Below are 17199 nucleotides of genomic sequence, written 5' to 3'. Positions count from 1 at the left end.
CATAAAATCACAAACATCATACTGTAATCCTAAGGAGAATCTTCTTATCCCAAACCCCGTTCCGCCCACAAACAGAGTAGACCAATCAAAAACAAGATGATGTGACGGTTGTGTTCTGGATGTAATGTATGCGTACAATCGACGCAATTCTTAATTTATTAACACAAACTATATTTACTTGATTGTGCGTAGTTTTGTAGTAACAGCAACCTCTTAATCAGTAGATAATGTTTTTTTAACGAATCCCCCACTGGGCATCCATTTGCCTCCCCCATTTTATTTATAATTTCAGACGGTGCGCATGTAAAGTTGCACACCGATGATGTTCTTCAATGAACGGTTGAGCTGCAGGCGTTAGCCGCTCGCTACGGAAGTGAGTCGCTCAACTGTCAGTCCGTCTCTTATCTGTCAGTCCTTCCCCTCAGTCAGTGTCAGTCCGGACGATCAACAGTTTGGCAGCGATATGGCGGCGTTCAGCACTTCATCCAGCAGACCCTACCACATTGTCATCTTTGGCGCTTCTGGTTTCACGGGACAGTTCGTGGTGGAGGAGGTGGCCCGTACAACGTCCGAGGGTCCCAAGGGGAACCTGAAATGGGCCGTAGCTGGGAGGAACAGAGCCAAGCTGGAGAAAGTTGTGGAGCAGGCCGCCGGAGCTCTCAGTGCGTCAACCCTCCTTGAATTTGGCTAAGTTTGCTTGATGTTTACATTTAATTCTAGTGAACTGATATAACTGTTCAATACGCATGAACCCCCCCAAAATAACCATAGTGCAATTATTATTATTATTTATTTTTAGCTCCGTTAAATCATAAAAAAAATGTTTCCAAAACGTTCTTGTCTTGTTACATTCGTTGTTTGATGATTGCTGCTGTAACAACTACGAAATATGGTATTTTAGATATGCAATATATGTTGCAAGACAAAAATCCTCTGAACTATTTCCTATGACTGCATGCATTCATGTCTGATATCTATTCATTTTGCGTTTACCTTAAACTAGTATGACTCTTGTGACAGGTTTATTTATGTATTTATTTTCTTAAACTAAACGAAACAGATATTCAGACAACTGAAAGTTTGAGACATTTAAATTACCTAACTAAAATTACAATTAAAAACTGTATATAAATTATTACCTGTAATTAAAACGGATAATATAAACAGTGTGACAAAAGCACATACAGTTATCAAAATATAAGTTAAAATGTTGCATGATATTTAAATTTTGTTTGCATTTTTTCAGATCTTTACTGGCTTATGCATCTTTTTTAAGCGTTCTGAATGACACTGAAAATATATACATTTTAAAAGTTATGCTTTTAGCAGAAGTACAAAAGGGAGCATTATAGACTGTAAGAGCTGTGAAAGAGTTCGAAGGGTTGCACTGACCCAACTATATTGGATTCCACTTGACTTTGACTCACATTGTGGCAACTGGCAGTGAACCGATTTTTTTTTTATTGGTTGATACTGGTCTTCTTTGACATGATAAATGCCTCTGTGTGGTACATGCACTGCATTGTTTAGCTTGGATAATGTACATGCATTTTTTTTAAACAATAGGCTCTTTGGTCATGATGATCTTCAGGGACGGTTTAATTAATCCTCAACAGCTGATGGAAAATTATATTCCAGTGACATATTCAATGCCTTTAATCGTGTAGCTTTGAATGGATGTGCTCAAGCAGAACATTTGCTCAGAGTTATATTTAGTTTTCAATAAAGATTCATTTAGCCAGACGGGTCACTGAATAAAGAAAGGACTATTTAGGACTGCCTGTTGTGAAAGTCATTTGATCTTAGTGGACCAACTGAATTATTTATGACACAGAGTTTGGCCTAGACCGTTTTGCATTTATGCAGTAAACCATAATCTAATATAATTTACAGTCTCACCAGTTTGCATTAAATGTGAGACATAACCCAGCATGGTTTGCATAATTGCAGTGTAGAAGCAATATCATAACAGCAGTCATGTTTAAAATGTTTGTTCTCAGGTAAGCCGGAGCTGAAGTCTGAGGTAGATATTCTCATCGCAGATGTCGGCGATCCAGATTCATTGGCTGCCATGTGCAAACAGGCGGTTATTGTGCTCAGCTGTGTGGGGCCTGTAAGTATGCAAGACTGTAGCACACAGAATCCATTATATATGAGCTGCATTATATATGAGAAGTCATAAAACATAAGGCTATTGATAAATTACTTTTTGCAATGTTTACCCAGCTTGCTACATCAGGCTAGTAACTAGGTGACTATATGCGGTTATGCAATACTGTCCTTCAAAAAAGATTATCACATTTGTACATTGAACATCAGATGATCTTGTGTTAAGGGTCGGTCACAATACACTTTTCACTCCATTGACTTTTGCCCTCTGCAGTACAGATTTTTTGGTGAACCTGTTGTCAAGTCTTGTGTGGAGAACGGAACACACTGCATCGATATCTCTGGAGAACCACAGGTGCTTTTTCCTGACACTTTGTTCTTTCTTCATTATCACAATCAAAATTACACCAAAACCAAAAACAGGCATTGATCATAACAGGTCAAAACAATATTAAGCCGCGTGTCCACCAAAGCATTTTTTCCTTAAGTTAGTGCAATTTTTCAATTGTTTTCAATGGGAGCGATGTTTTTTTTTTAAATATTGCTCGTCTAAGAGTAGTTATTTCATTACCAAATGGATTTGACTACCATATTATTGTTATAAAAAATAAGGCTTGGAGAAACATTTAATTCGCGATGCGTCTGTCATATATTACTTCAACGGGTATTCCTTATCATAGAAACCAAAGCGTCTCAACTGAAGAGAAAAAAAAATGCTGCGCTCACATCTGGGTGTTTTCAGCTGGTTAAAAACGTTTTCACATATTCTCTCTCTCTCTCTATATATATATATTCACAAAACATCCATAATGTGACTTTCCTGATTCAAACGTGTAGACATGTTCGTAGGACTAACATGATAAATTGTAAGGCCAGGATTCAGGAATATGTTAAGCAAATTGGGTCAGTTTGATTTAATGTTGACTCGAGCAACATTTTGGTTTGAATTCAATGTTGTTTATGATCTATTTGCTGCAGTTCCTGGAGAGTATGCAGCTGAACTATCACGACCAGGCTGCTGAAAAAGGCGTCTACATTGTGGGAAGCTGTGGTTTTGACTCCATTCCTGCAGACATTGGTGTCGTTTACACCAGGGACCAGTTTAAAGGTATGTTTGTCATGTAATTATTATATAATTAATTATATTAGATTAATTATATTCTGAGTTGCATATTAATATATAAAAATATATTCCATTAACAGGGACCCTAACATCTGTTGAGAGCTTTTTGACTGCGAGTGCAGGGCCAGAGGTTGGTGCTTTTATTTTTGAATCTCAATACTCAATATTTTTAAGTGTCAGCTGAGCCACATTCTGGTGTGTGCTCGTAGGGAGGCTGCATCCATGATGGCACATGGCAGTCGGCCATCTATGGCTTAGCCGACAGCGACAAGTTGCGGAGCCTCAGGAAGAAGTTCGGTCACAAGCCTCTCCCAGTGGTGGGGGCTAAAATTAAAAGGAGGTGTGTATGACAACCATTAGAATTTGAAAGAAGTCCATTTATAATGTTTTTTCATGATTTTCCATTCCATTTCCATTTTCCATTCCATATTTTCTTCCATTTGAGAGTCTTTTACAATTGGTTTTACATGCTTGCAAGGTCAAAAAACCCTTCTGTTTTCTCAAAATATGTATTAAATATCACCTCATTTTCCAATTATTCTCAAACAATTCATTCAAAGCAGTTCAGTGTTTCTATACCCCTCCTTTCCATGAGCCTACTCTGCTCTGATTGGTCAGTCTGTAGTGATTGGTCTACCACATGGAGCACAGAATTTTAACCACTGATTCTTTGCAGCCTTATCATTCGGAAGTGAAAATAAATAAAAAAAATAATTACTCTCACAGCATCTTCTCGACATGATGTTTAACACACGAACAAGCTACAGTGTTTGAGGGCAGGTGAAGTCCTTCGCAGCTGGCCAACGTTGAACATAGACGACGGGCATTATGCATTTGTTACACTGTTGTGTGTAGCCGTCTTGTTTAGGCTGTACAGAGTAGATTCGATTCTTTATTTATCGTGCACTTTCGGCTTTACAACTTTTAAGATAGTTTACAATCATATACAGCTACATTACAGACTACAATAAAGGCATATTTGAAATGGCATAATAGGGGCACTTTAGAATAAAAATAGTGTCAAACCAGTAATATTGTGAAATATGAATGTAGTCATGTCTGTTTTTAACAAAAAAAAAATGTATTTCTGTTTACAGGGGCACACTCTTTTATAGTAATGAGCTGCAGCAATATGCAATTCCCTTCATGGGTTCTGACCCATCAGTGGTTAAAAGGACCCAGCGCTACTTAAATGAAGAACTCAACGAGTCTCCGGTAAGTCATTCGGTCTTTAAATTGAAACAAAGCTGTGTGAGTAACGAAATATAAATGTTATATTAGTACTAAAATTACTAAAACTGAATTAAAGTGAAAAAACGAATAAAAATAAAAAATGCACATAAAATAACACTAGTTCGATATCAATGAACAACCCCACATATTTATAATTTTCACATAGAATTATTGGAAAAGCGGCAAGGGGACAAAATGTGAGTGTCAGTTTAATTCAACACTGAACCAGTTAAACTGGACTGAAACTGAACTAGCTGAAACAGTAAACACATGAGGTTTTTCGAAAAATGACAACACTGACTGATTAGACAACAAGATTAAAGCAGTAATTCAGACTTTTTTCCAATAGTCTTTTCTCACACGTCAGTGTAATTAAATTTAACTGTGAAGGATGTAAGTAAAGGCAGTTCAGTGAGTTGTGCGCCTGAAATTTGGGACCTTAAAAAAAGAAAAGAAAAAGACACTATAGCCCCTTTCACACTGCACGTCGGACCCGCAATATTCCCGTAACATTGCCTGGTCGCCTTCTGTGTGAAAGCAACCACGTCCCGGAATTGATTACCGAATCGAACCCGGGTCGGGGACATAGTAACATTGCGGTAATCGATCCGGAACGAGCGCTGTGTGAACAAAAGCCAGATCTAATTCCGTATCGAAGTGATGACGCGCGTTATCGCGCGACTCTTTTACCGGCTGTTTTGAAGGATGATCAACGTTCACGACGAAAACATATGTGCAAACTGTAATGAAACAGAGATCAGTTAGTTCCTCACTTTCCGCGCTGACTCAGAGATCGTTTGCTTGCTTCAGTTAAAGTATAACGTGCCAAGCTTTGTCGACTCGTACATTACACGTCACGCGCTGATGTCACGTGTCATTACGGGATCTTCAAGGGTTGTGTGTGAAAGCACGCACATATAGGCTAGTGACAATGCCCCTGAATTTTCGAGATACCCCTACCGGAGGTAGAACTAAACCCAACAATGTTTTTCCTCATCTCTAAGGTCTCCCATATATGAAATGGATTCTTGGCTAAAAATATTTTACTGCTAAGATTGTTAAATTAACAGATATTGTTATACACCACAAAATCAATAAAGGACTAAAATATAGCCTGTCCGTATGGGAGTTAAGGCATATAAACTAATGCAGATCAATCACACAAGCTCTGAGAGCTTTGAAACTTGACATGTTTGTAGTCAGGAAGTTGATTTAACTACTAGAAAAGACTGGATGTAAATATCTTGATGTATGGAATAAATAGACACATGTAAACACATATCTAAAATAAGCGGACATGCACAAATTCAATATCTATGCAGAATGTTTTCATTTACTTTGTGTTTGCTTTGCCTGGCATTATCATAGAAACACATATGATGGCTTGTTGGAAAGGTGGGGTTGTGCTGAATCCAGCAATACCAAATATGTAAAAATATGATAAAAGAGAAGTGTTCTGTCACTCAATGTATGAGGTGTCCAAAATGAATGAAAATGGAACACTGACATAATTGAGTCCAAACCCATTCATTATCAGTGGTGAGGAGAATGTTGAGAAATCCAAATATAAGAGACATCAAAAAATATTTAATATGGCACCTTGTACTATATGGAAACAAAGATTGAAATCGAAAGATAACACCTTACCATAGCACAAACAGGAGACCAGGAGTTTTAACTTAATGAACTTATTAATAAAACTATAACTTAACTTCACACAATACAACCTAAATTACTGTCTTAAATAAAACAAATGGCAATCTAACTAAAGAAACAAACACTCTTCGGGGAAATGAGCCCTGTCTTCTCAGGCTGTTTAGTTTATTTTCTAGCAGCAACCATTTGGAACATCAACTGCTTTTGGGAACCGTTGGAGAAGGGTCTGGCTGCAGACTTGCACTTGCACTCTCAGACACTGCTTCTGCTAGCAAGGCCACTTGAAGTCTTTATTTTTTATTTTGTTCTATTCATTGATAACTTTTTGTTTGAATTTCCCAACATTTTATAACAGTTGCCATGTGGCGAAGACAAGAAAAAAGAAACTAAATTACAATGTCACTTGCAATCGCTACTTGCACTCTCCGCTACCTGTGACTTCACTTGCAATCAACACATCTTGCATGTTGCCACTGGAGACAAGACGCTGTGGTGGTGATTAAACGATTAAAACTAATTTAGTACTATAACGTACAGGGTCCTGCAAGAAAAAGACAAGCACAGACCTTGGCCACAGAACAGCAGAATATGAACGCAATGCACAAAGTCTTTTGTTAAGCGTTTTCCTCCTGTAGAAAAAACCTAACACTTAATATGGCATAATGTATTCAGACACATTAAGTTCAATTAAAAGATCAAATTCGATATATAGTTATTATTCAATGTACTGCAAGTCAAGCAGATGGCTATGAACACAATGTGCAAACTTTGTCCTCCCATACAAAATAACGCTTAATGTGGCCTAATAACAGACTAAGATGATAAAGACAATTTAGTAGGCCTAGCCTAGCCTATATGTCTTGTTGTTGACTCTAAGTATATACAGACCAGCAAATATGAACGGGCATTATGCATTAAGTGATTTTAAAAGGATCAACTCCGTACAGGCAAGCAGACGAGTACAGAACGCAGTGCGTTAAATTGTACATTAAACGTTTTCCTCCTATAGAAAATCAATATAAATAAAACACATAATGTAGGTTAATGGACAAAGACAGTGATATAAACAAGTTGTAGACAGTTTATTCTATATGGAAAAATGCTTAATGTGAAACTTTGCGTGTTGCATTTATTCTGGGCTCACATGCTTGCCTGTACATATTAGTTATGTATTTTAATAAAGTAGAGAAGCATGAGTTTGGCCTTTCTCATCTATGTCCATTATGCCACATTTTGCGGTATGTGAGGAAAATACTATATACATATTCCTTATATTAATGAACTGTACATTTAATTTGATATTTTAATAGCATCTTAATATATTAAGCCATGTTAAGTGTTTTTTTTCTACGCTTAGCTAGAGACTTTGTGCAAATGTTCATATTCTGGTGTTCAGGCCATGGATTTGCCGATCTTGTCTTTTTCTTGCAGGACCCTGTACGTTATAGTACTAAATTAGTTTTAATAATTTAATCACCACCACAGCGTCTTGTCTCCATTGGCAACATGCAAGATGTGTTGATTGCAAGTGACGTCACAGGTAGCGGAGAGTTCAAGTAGCGATTGCAAGTGACATTGTAATTTAGTTTCTTTTTTCTTGTCTTCACAACCTGGCTTTATAAAATGTTGGGAAATTCAAACGAAAAGTAATAAAAAAAATAAACAAAATAAAAAATAAAGACTGCAAGTGATGTCACTAGCGGAAGTGCAAATGTCTGAGTGTGCAAGTCTGAGAGTGCAAGTACAAGCCTACAGCCAGACCCTCTTGAAACATTTTGGGGTCAACCCCCCATGATGTTACAACTGCAACACACCACTCATCCACATTGTCATCAGTGACAAAGTGGGTCATATTTGGACAGTCAGGGCAAGAGCAAAACCCTGTGCAGGTCAAGCCCACAGAAAGACACTGGCATTTGGTGGCATCGGTGCAGTTTTCGTTTTTACAGTAGAGGTGGGTGAGGTCTCTAACTCCTTTAGGTGCTGGTGCCTTCTGGAACATCACAGATTAAATGCAGCCACCTTCTCTGAGCCTCCATCCTCTACCAACTGGGTTCCAGAGAAGAGGTTTGGCCAGGTGGCTGTGATGCCACACTGCTGTTTAGTACACGGCTCTCAGCACATGTTGCTGGAAGCCATCTTCTGTTGGGGGTAGTTTTGCTGCTGACACCTCAGCTCATCCAGGTTGGTGCTAGGAAGCCCATCTTGGTGCCTCTTCTTTGTCTTTCAAGATCTTTGATTGAGTGTTGGTGGTCATATCTATCAAAAACTATAACGACACAGCTGTTACCTTCCTTTCCCATTAAAGTTGCAATCTTTTTCCAGACACACTCACCCAGGTCATTGTACGTTTGAAAGGCTGAATCATTGAGCATTTGAAGAAGATCCATGCCATCAATGATATATGCTGATGGTTATTTTACACTTTGCAGCTGCTGTTGTCTTCTTTATGCTTCCATCATCAAAAAACAAAGAGGGTGGGACAAAATCATGTTTAATCTGAGATACGAGATTTTTATGACTTGGGAGCGGGGAGATACGAGGTTATGCACTCATTGATAAGAATGATACAGACACAGACGTCGCTGCTGCCAGCAGTGTTCATCAAAGTCTGCGGTAGTGTCGAGCCTTTTGACAAGAGATAAGGCTTTAAGGGGTAACTAAACCCCTGGTCAGAGCCTGACTCCACCCACTGGCAATATTTGAAAAATGCTGAAAAGTGGGCAGACCACACCGGAGATAGAGGGGACAAACCAAGGGCAGGGCTGAGCCGGTGGGGCGTGAACCTGAGACCCTCAGTGACAGATTAATTGACAGCTGCTGTTAGAGTCGCTAAAATGGAGAGTGACTCTAGTGACGCAAGTAGTTTTGCAACAGAGCGTTCATTTCAAGTAGAGGACTTTTCTCCCCCACCTTCACCTGAAGTGGAGGATGCCGAGGTGTCTGAGGACACAGGGCCAGGGCCTGAGCTATATCAATTCAAGCCACTGGCTCAAACTGCGGTCTTAACTCCCGGATTCTGATAGGCATCCGATGATGCTAGCGAAGCAGCCGTGCAAGAGAGAATGGGGCCAGTCTCCGAGTAAGGCACTGCGTCGCTTTTCAGCGTGAGCTGTGTGGAGCATTACCGAAGCATTACAGCTATGGATTTTTAACAAAACAAGCCTACTCAAATGTATCTAACCTAACGATTTTCATTCGTTATTGTAAGAAATGAAAAAGAGTTATGCAAAGATAGGCTTACTTGGTGCCAGTAGACAGACCTTTTTTCTCCCATAAATAAAACCTGTTGGCCTACTTGGGGCATTTTACATGCACAGTGCCAACTTTGAGTCAGTAAAATAATAATAAAAACAATAATTTAATGCTGGTATCCAAAACATTTAATTCAATACAAGTAGAATTAGAAATTAGATACATTTTAAAACTTCAATGCACATGTATAATAAGCCTAGTAATAATAACCCTAGTACTATCGATCATAACATACTTCTACAGAGACTGGAAAACTGGGTTGGGCTTTCTGGGATGGTACTCAAATGGTTCAGGTCATACTTAGAAGGGAGAGGCTATTATGTGAGTCTAGGAGAGCATAAGTCTAAGTGGACGTCCATGAGATGTGGAGTGCCACAAGGGTCAATTCTTGCACCGCTCTTGTTTAGCCTGTATATGCTTCCACTAAGTCAAATAATGAGAAAGAACCAAATTGCCTATCACAGCTATGCTGATGATACCCAGATTTACCGGCACGTCTGCTGCTTCAAATTCTCGAGCTCATTACAGCAGGATTGATTCTGATTGGTTGGCAATGTTTTATAGTTCATCAGGGGGGAAAATCATTCTGAAAGTGATTCCAACGATATCGTTTCTTTATTGTTATAGTTATGGTGTGGACTCTGCTATTCTTTAATATTGAGAACGATTTTTAGAACTATATCTTTATCGTTATCTTTATAGTTATCGTGCTTGGTGTGAACGGCCTTTAGCGGGCAAAATCCTCAATAAATAAGCACTTTAACATCTGAAGACCGGAGGAGGTTTGGAGAGAAGCTCAAAATTTGTATTGGTGACAAAATCGAAGCTATTCAAAGCCCATATGAAATCTGGGATGACAAAAAACGTTGGTCCGACTCGCCCGTGTCTTGGCCACCAATCTGCTGGGGAGACATTTATTCTTATTTAATAGAAACCCCTGGACCCTTCACTCATGAAAGATTAAAGGCTTTCAAAACTCTGAAGGCCTATGATTATTTTGTTTCTCGAAAAGTTGGGCCAATCTTTTCTGCCAAACAGAAAGCAGTGCTAAAAGCAGAGGTTAGACCTGGCCAAGCAGAGTCACAGCATGATTCGCATCTCCCGTGGGTGATCGCCAAAGAGAACGGCAAAATAATCACTGCTCACTGCGACTGCAAATCCGGGTAAGTCTTCATTGATCAGTGTTCTTATTTACTTATTTATTTACTGAAAATTTAGTGACTGTTGTACCAATTCAATTGTTTTCAGTGTGAGACTTTCAATGGCGTCTGTACTAATGGTGAAAAATTGTATATCACAGCTTACAAATTTCTCCTTCTTTCAAATCCAGTCTTGGAGAATTTAATGTTTAAAGTAGAAGCAGCTGTCAGGATAGGACTTACAAATGCTGCATGTACTAGTGAGGCTTGCAGCAAAGCACAGCTACAGAATGATGTGAGGAACATAGTCTGGGAGCTGTGGATTGCGGTTTGGGACACCTGAATCAGAAAGCGAAAACATATGACTCGGTTGATTTGACTCAGTTTTATTTATTTTTATTCAATCTTCTATAAATACATAGTCACTAAGACTTATCATGAACAAAATGTGCCTCACAAACTCGATCAGAAGCTGCAGGCTTTCTTCGGAACGTCCAGGTTCAATCGCCTAATTGCACGCAACAATTTCTTTCATTTTTCGCTATCCTTTTCGGAGGGAATTCGAAAAAACTTTTTATCAGGCCCCCAACTAACCGTACAATCGACCACACAGCAAGAGTGAACCATCCTCTTCTCTAAATCCTCCTCCAAACGTGCAAAACAATCAAATTACAGGTATCTAGCGGTGTTTCCTGCCACACGATTCCCATGATGCAACGCGACAAACATAAACAATGACGTCACAAAAGATCCGCCTATTGACTCCCTTTGCCAATGCATTGATAAAATTAATAGTTGGATGTGCCAGAGCTTTCTTCAGCTAAACAAGGAAAAAACTGAAGTCATTGCATTTGGAAACAAACATGAAGTGTTCAAGGTGAATGCATACCTTGACTCTAGGGGTCAAACAACTAAAAATCATGTCAGGAATCTTGGTGTGATTCTGGAGACAGACCTTAGTTTCAGTAGTCATGTCAAAGCAGTAACTAAATCAGCATACTATCATTTAAAAAACATTGCAAGAATTAGAGGTTTTGTTTCCAGCCAAGACATGGAGAAACTTGTTCATGCCTTTATCACCAGCAGGGTGGACAATTGTAATGGGCTCCTCACCGGCCTTCCCAAAAAGACCATTAGACAGCTGCAGCTCATCCAGAACACTGCTGCCAGGATTCTGACTAGAACCAGAAAATCTGAGCATATCACACCAGTCCTCAGGTCCTTACACTGGCTTCCAGTTAAATATAGGATTGATTTTAAAGTACTTTTACTCGTATATAAGTCACTAAATGACCTAGGACCGAAATATATTGCAGATATGTTCACTGAATATAAACCTAACAAAGCACTCAGATCACTAGGATCAAGTCAGTTAGAAATACCAAAGGTTCACACAAAACAAGGGGAGTCCTCCTTTAGTTACTATGCTGCCTGCAGTTGGAATCTGCTTCACTATACTGATTGCACTATATTTTCACTTTTTTTATGTAAAATCATTTTCTAACTGTTTTTAAATTCATTTTAGTTAAGTAGTGTTTTTCATAATTTTAAAAGTTTTAAAATTGCTTGTCTTTATTTTTATTATTTTTATTCATGATTATTTTACTTTATTTTATGTAAAGCACTTTGAATTACCATTGTGTATGAAATGTGCTATATAAATAAACTTGCCTTGCCTTGCCTAGTAATAAGTAGACATTTAAAATACATCAATAACTGATATCATAGTTTAAAATAGATAAAATCAGAGTTAAGGCTTGCTTTATGTGTTGCTCGATGAGGATTTCTCAATCGTTGCGACTTTAAATCCTGAGGACACAAAATGGCGTGGAAGCTCCTGCCGTGGAGTGAAGAAGAGGTGGCGTTACGAGGATTCTCAGACAGTTGAAGTGCCCAATGGAGTTAAGAGATTTGCTCTCAATCTATTTTCAACACTTTAGATTGTTTACCACGTGGGGTTTGACCAATAGCATTGAATTGTGAAATAATATGAAATAGACAAAATTTGGACATGCGAGGATTCTGCCCGTCAGTGACGATATTTTAATAAAGGTGTTCCATTCCAGTGTTAACCTGATTCAATTGGATCTGTGGTTCATATGAATTGTATAGTATACTGTGCCTTATGAAATGTATCATTATTAAATGTATCATAAATATAGATCAGCACTTACCTAATGTAAGTTACTTTGCAGTAACCATGAATTTGTCAACATTTCTCTCACCACTGTTAATGTGATTTGGACTTGAGGCTATTTTGTCCATCGTTCTTTCATTTTGGACACCTCATACATTGAGTGACAGAACACTTCTCTTTTATTATATATTTACATATTAATAATTTAAGTTGTATTGTGTGAAGTTAAGTTATAGTTTTATTAAAAAGTTCATTAAGTTAAAACTCCTGGTCTCCTGTTTGTGCTATGGTAAGGTGTTATCTTTCGATTTCAATCTTTGTTTCCATATAGTACAAGGTGCCATATTTAATATTTTTTGATGTCTCTTATATTTGGATTTCTCAACATTCTCCTCACCACTGATAATGAATGGGTTTGGACTCAATTATGTCAGTGTTCCATTTTCATTCATTTTGGACACCTCATACATTGAGTGACAGAACACTTCTCTTTTATCATATATTTACATATTTGGTATTGCTGGATTCAGCACAACCCCACCTTTCCAACAAGCCATCATATGTGTTTCTATGATAATGCCAGGCAAAGCAAACACAAAGTAAATGAAAACATTCTGCATAGATATTAAATTTGTGCATGTCCGCTTATTTTAGATATGTGTTTACATGTGTCTATTTATTCCATACATCAAGATATTTACATCCAGTCTTTTCTAGTAGTTAAATCAACTTCCTGACTACAAACATGTCAAGTTTCAAAGCTCTCAGAGCTTGTGTGATTGATCTGCATTAGTTTATATACCTTAACTCCCATACGGACAGGCTAAATTTTAGTCCTTTATTGGTTTTGTGGTGTATAACAATATCTGTTAATTTAACAATCTTAGCAGTAAAATATTTTTAGCCAAGAATCCATTTCATATATGGGAGACCTTAGAGATTAAGAAAAACATTGTTGGGTTTAGTTCTACCTCCGGTAGGGGTATCTCGAAAACTAAAGCACTTTTTGACCATTTGTCACTAGCCTAATATACCGGGTCATCACTGGCAGTGTGAAAGTGCCACATGAGGGTTTTTCCACTTTTATTATTTATTTAATGCTTTGCATGTATATTTAGACATTATCAAACACTCTGTTAAAAAGTGTAGCTTTTTTTAAATGTTGGATTTAATAAGATTATTTACTCAAATCCCAGTATTATTTTATGTAGGAATACAATACAAGTGAATGTTCAAAAAAGGCCAGCAAATATGGATTTTAACAAAAAATAACGTAAAATAAAAAAAGTATTTGTTGTATTCCTTTAATGGGCGGTCTTCACTGAAACTCACTTAACTTACTACAGGGAGAGAAAGATTGCATGAGACTAAAAAATTTATAAATATGACCACTAGCATCTGGCTATTAAGGGGTTTCTCATGTTATCAAACTGTAAATATAGCATAAGTGCCAATTATCTAAAACTAAACATTAAGTATAACGCGTTTAAAAAATATATAAAACCTAGCCAGATTTCCAAGAGGGAAACTAATGCGTTAAAATGCCATAAACTGCTGTAATTTCCTCAACTTTCTGGAAAGTGTGCTCGAGAAGCACTGAAATGCATGGGCTTCAATTCCGGAACTATTGGCCTTTCCATGACACACTTTACTTCCGCATTCCTCAGTTCCTATGGAAGCCTATGGGAGTGTCGCAACTCTGTTTCTCAACGGCTCTGGTTGTACCCATAGATATGTATACGTAGATTCCGCATTAGCAACTGTTACTATGGCTGCTATACGCAAGCCGTCCACCATATTCGAAGTCAACTTTTTTTTACTTTTTTACATGTATGAACACTCTGTGTATGTTTCTTACAGGTTCAGTATGGGGCGTATGTTGGTGTCGGCGGTATTTCCAACATTTTCAAACTTGTCTTCGCTGGATTAATGTTCTTTTTCCTTGTAAAGTTCAGCTTTGGCAGAAATCTGCTCATGAAGGTAAAACATTATATATCGTGTTGTGAAAGCGATATATTGCATTGAATTTGAGGCCTACATTGTGGTTTGAGGATCTTAAACATATATTTTGTCTGCAGTTTCCAGAGTTTTTCTCATTCGGTTTCTTCTCCAAAGAGGGTCCAACTAGGAAACAGGTATTATACCCACATTATCATCGACGTCAACATCAGCTCTCTTTTTTTAGGATCCGATTCATTTAAGTGTAATATCTGCAGATGGAGGGTGCCTCTTTCCGTTTCGTGTTTCTTGGAGAGGGTTACGTTGAAGGTTCAGACCCCAGTGAGGGCAAGCCTAACGGCAAGATCCGCACACTGGTCAAAGGACCAGGTACCATATTCAGATCTAAATCATATTGTGTTGCTTTTCCACTGTGTGGTACGACTTGGCACAGCTCGCTTTACTTTGGCTTAGTTTGCTTTTCCACTGTAGTTTAGTACCGCTTCAAAGTGGGTGGGATTACAGACTGATTGTTATAAGTTGCACCGTCACCTTGTCTACGGAGTTGGGTGTGATGGTCGTTTTAAGCAGGTGGTTTAAAAAAAGCAATGCAAAACAACAATACTGCTGTGATTGTTGCTGACTATATTTTTCATACTAGCAGGTTTGGTGTCTTATGTTGCAAATCTAATGACGCTGGTTGTGACGACTTTCTCTGACCAATCAGTGATCTGCCATGTTTACATGTCACATTTTGGTATCATTAAGGCTCACTTGGAACCTCAGCTGAGGTGATACTATAAAAAAAAAAAAGTACCAGGTACAGCACACAGTGGAAAACCAACCCAAAGGTAAGCTGTAAAATGCAGTGAATCAATGTATATTTCTTATATCCATTTTTTGTGTGGGATTTTCTAGAGGCAGGATACGTCGCCACACCAATCGCTATGGTTCAGGCGGCCCTTACCATGTTGAACGAATCAGATTCTCTTCCAAAAACGTGAGTCCAGCAAAAACTAAATCTAAATAAGCAGTTTGTATTATTAATGGGATAGTTCACCCAAAATTGAAAACTCTCACCCTCAAGCATGTATGAATTTCTTCTGTTGAATACAAACGAAGATAATGATGGTAAACGGACAGTTGCTGGTCCCCACTGACTTCCATAGTTTGGAAGAAAATACAATGGAAGTCAATGGGGACCAGCAACTGTGTAGTTAGCAACATTCTTTCTTTGGGTTCAGCAGAAGAATGAAACTCATACAGGTTCAGTTTAAGGGTAAGAGTTTTAATTTTTATGTGATCGGTCCCTTTAAGTGGAATATTCTGAATTCATATTATTGGGTGATTCTCCACAGTGGCGGTGTTTACACTCCAGGAGCGACGTTCGCCAAGACCACCATCGTCGACCGCCTCAACAAACATGGCATTCAGTTCTCTGTCCTTTAAGTGAGAGATTAAACAGGGCTTAACCGGCTTGGCTTTAACATCAGTCTTGTGAAGCACCCATTCATTTGCTTGCTTGAGCATAGAGATTCTTGTTGCTATTTAAAGCTTCCTTAACGGTGTTGCTGTTTTCCGGTTTACCGTCCTTGTTTGTGCACGGTACACTGCGATGGGTTTGTTAGCATGCACTCTGCTCAAAGGGCTGAGAAATCTGCACTACGATTGTGGCACAAACACTCTGGAAATCCCTCCATTTGATCACACGTTTCAGTTTGAAAAGTTTGACATTTTTTTGCATTGCATCCACAGAAATGCTAAATCTCACAGATGAAAGACATCTCTAAAAAAAAAAAAACGAAACATATCTATACATTGAAAAGCACACCCAGATTTGAAAGAAAATATTGTTAAAGAGCTAGATTTTGTAATATTGTCATGGGTTGTTATATTTGTGAATCATGTAGACGTAGCAGAATAAATAATAGAAATAAGAGAAAATGTTTTAGAGACCAATGAATCTGTGAGTTGTTTGGAAGATTGCAGAATGCTGTTCTGGTTTGCTTCTAACTAAATAAAGTACATATCAAACCGTAGTCCGTGTAACTAAAATGTAGTATTTGCTTTCTGTATACGGTTTACTTTCATAGTCTGTGAAACAGTATGCAGTATATCACCACATTATTCATGCAAGGCCTATATATTAAACGCTGGTTTGAAAATATTGATTTCACGATTTTAACCAATGCTTATTTTGATGAACCATAATTTCTTAAATCTCAGGAACACGGTTTTTTATTGAATTGGGAACAAAACTTAACTAAACCTAATTAGTAGCTCTCCCAAATTGGAGCGCACACACTTAAGGCATCACATACTCTCTAAAAATTGATTCAGGGGACCGGTTACCACAACTTAAATAAATACATGGTTGGAAGTTAACTCCAAATGTTTATCTTGAAAACGGTGTTGATGATAAAATGAGCAAAGATGTCCTCCTCAGTAATGTTACTTGCGCTCCCACATTGAACAATGAGCTACTCGTTTACCAGTTGTTTTTTCTCCACACCTCACTTAACTTGTCACGAAGTTAGTTAACAATAGTAATAATAAACCTCTTAGCCTGCACCCCGACGCCCTCGTCCTGAAAGCCACTCAATTTGCAC

General features: G+C 38.1%; 1 protein-coding gene across 1 annotated transcript; it reads left to right on the top strand.

The window, feature by feature from the left end:
• The first annotated feature begins 336 nt into the window (after positions 1-336).
• On the top strand, positions 337-16629 carry LOC127933417 (saccharopine dehydrogenase-like oxidoreductase). The gene is made up of 12 exons (XM_052530417.1): positions 337-662; positions 2001-2113; positions 2384-2464; positions 3088-3217; positions 3313-3362; positions 3442-3572; positions 4330-4447; positions 14513-14632; positions 14731-14787; positions 14869-14980; positions 15509-15590; positions 15949-16629. The coding sequence occupies exons 1-12, from the start codon at positions 464-466 to the stop codon at positions 16037-16039; spliced, it is 1284 nt and encodes a 427-aa protein (XP_052386377.1). The 5' UTR covers positions 337-463; the 3' UTR covers positions 16040-16629.
• Positions 16630-17199: the final 570 nt, after the last annotated feature.

Source organism: Carassius gibelio, chromosome A17 (genome assembly GCF_023724105.1).
Source record: "Carassius gibelio isolate Cgi1373 ecotype wild population from Czech Republic chromosome A17, carGib1.2-hapl.c, whole genome shotgun sequence".
In the NCBI taxonomy this organism is placed as follows: Eukaryota; Metazoa; Chordata; class Actinopteri; order Cypriniformes; family Cyprinidae; genus Carassius; species Carassius gibelio.
The sequence above is the reverse complement of the archived record's forward strand: the minus strand, read 5'-3'. Positions and strand labels throughout refer to the sequence as shown.

Coding starts and splice junctions, on each gene's coding strand:
- LOC127933417 (XM_052530417.1), top strand. CDS start 464: ATGGCGGCGTTCAGCACTTCATCCAGCAGACCCTACCACATTGTCATC. Junction 2,114..2,383: donor TGCTCAGCTGTGTGGGGCCT/GTAAGTATGCAA, acceptor TGCCCTCTGCAG/TACAGATTTTTTGGTGAACC. Junction 15,591..15,948: donor TCAGATTCTCTTCCAAAAAC/GTGAGTCCAGCA, acceptor GATTCTCCACAG/TGGCGGTGTTTACACTCCAG.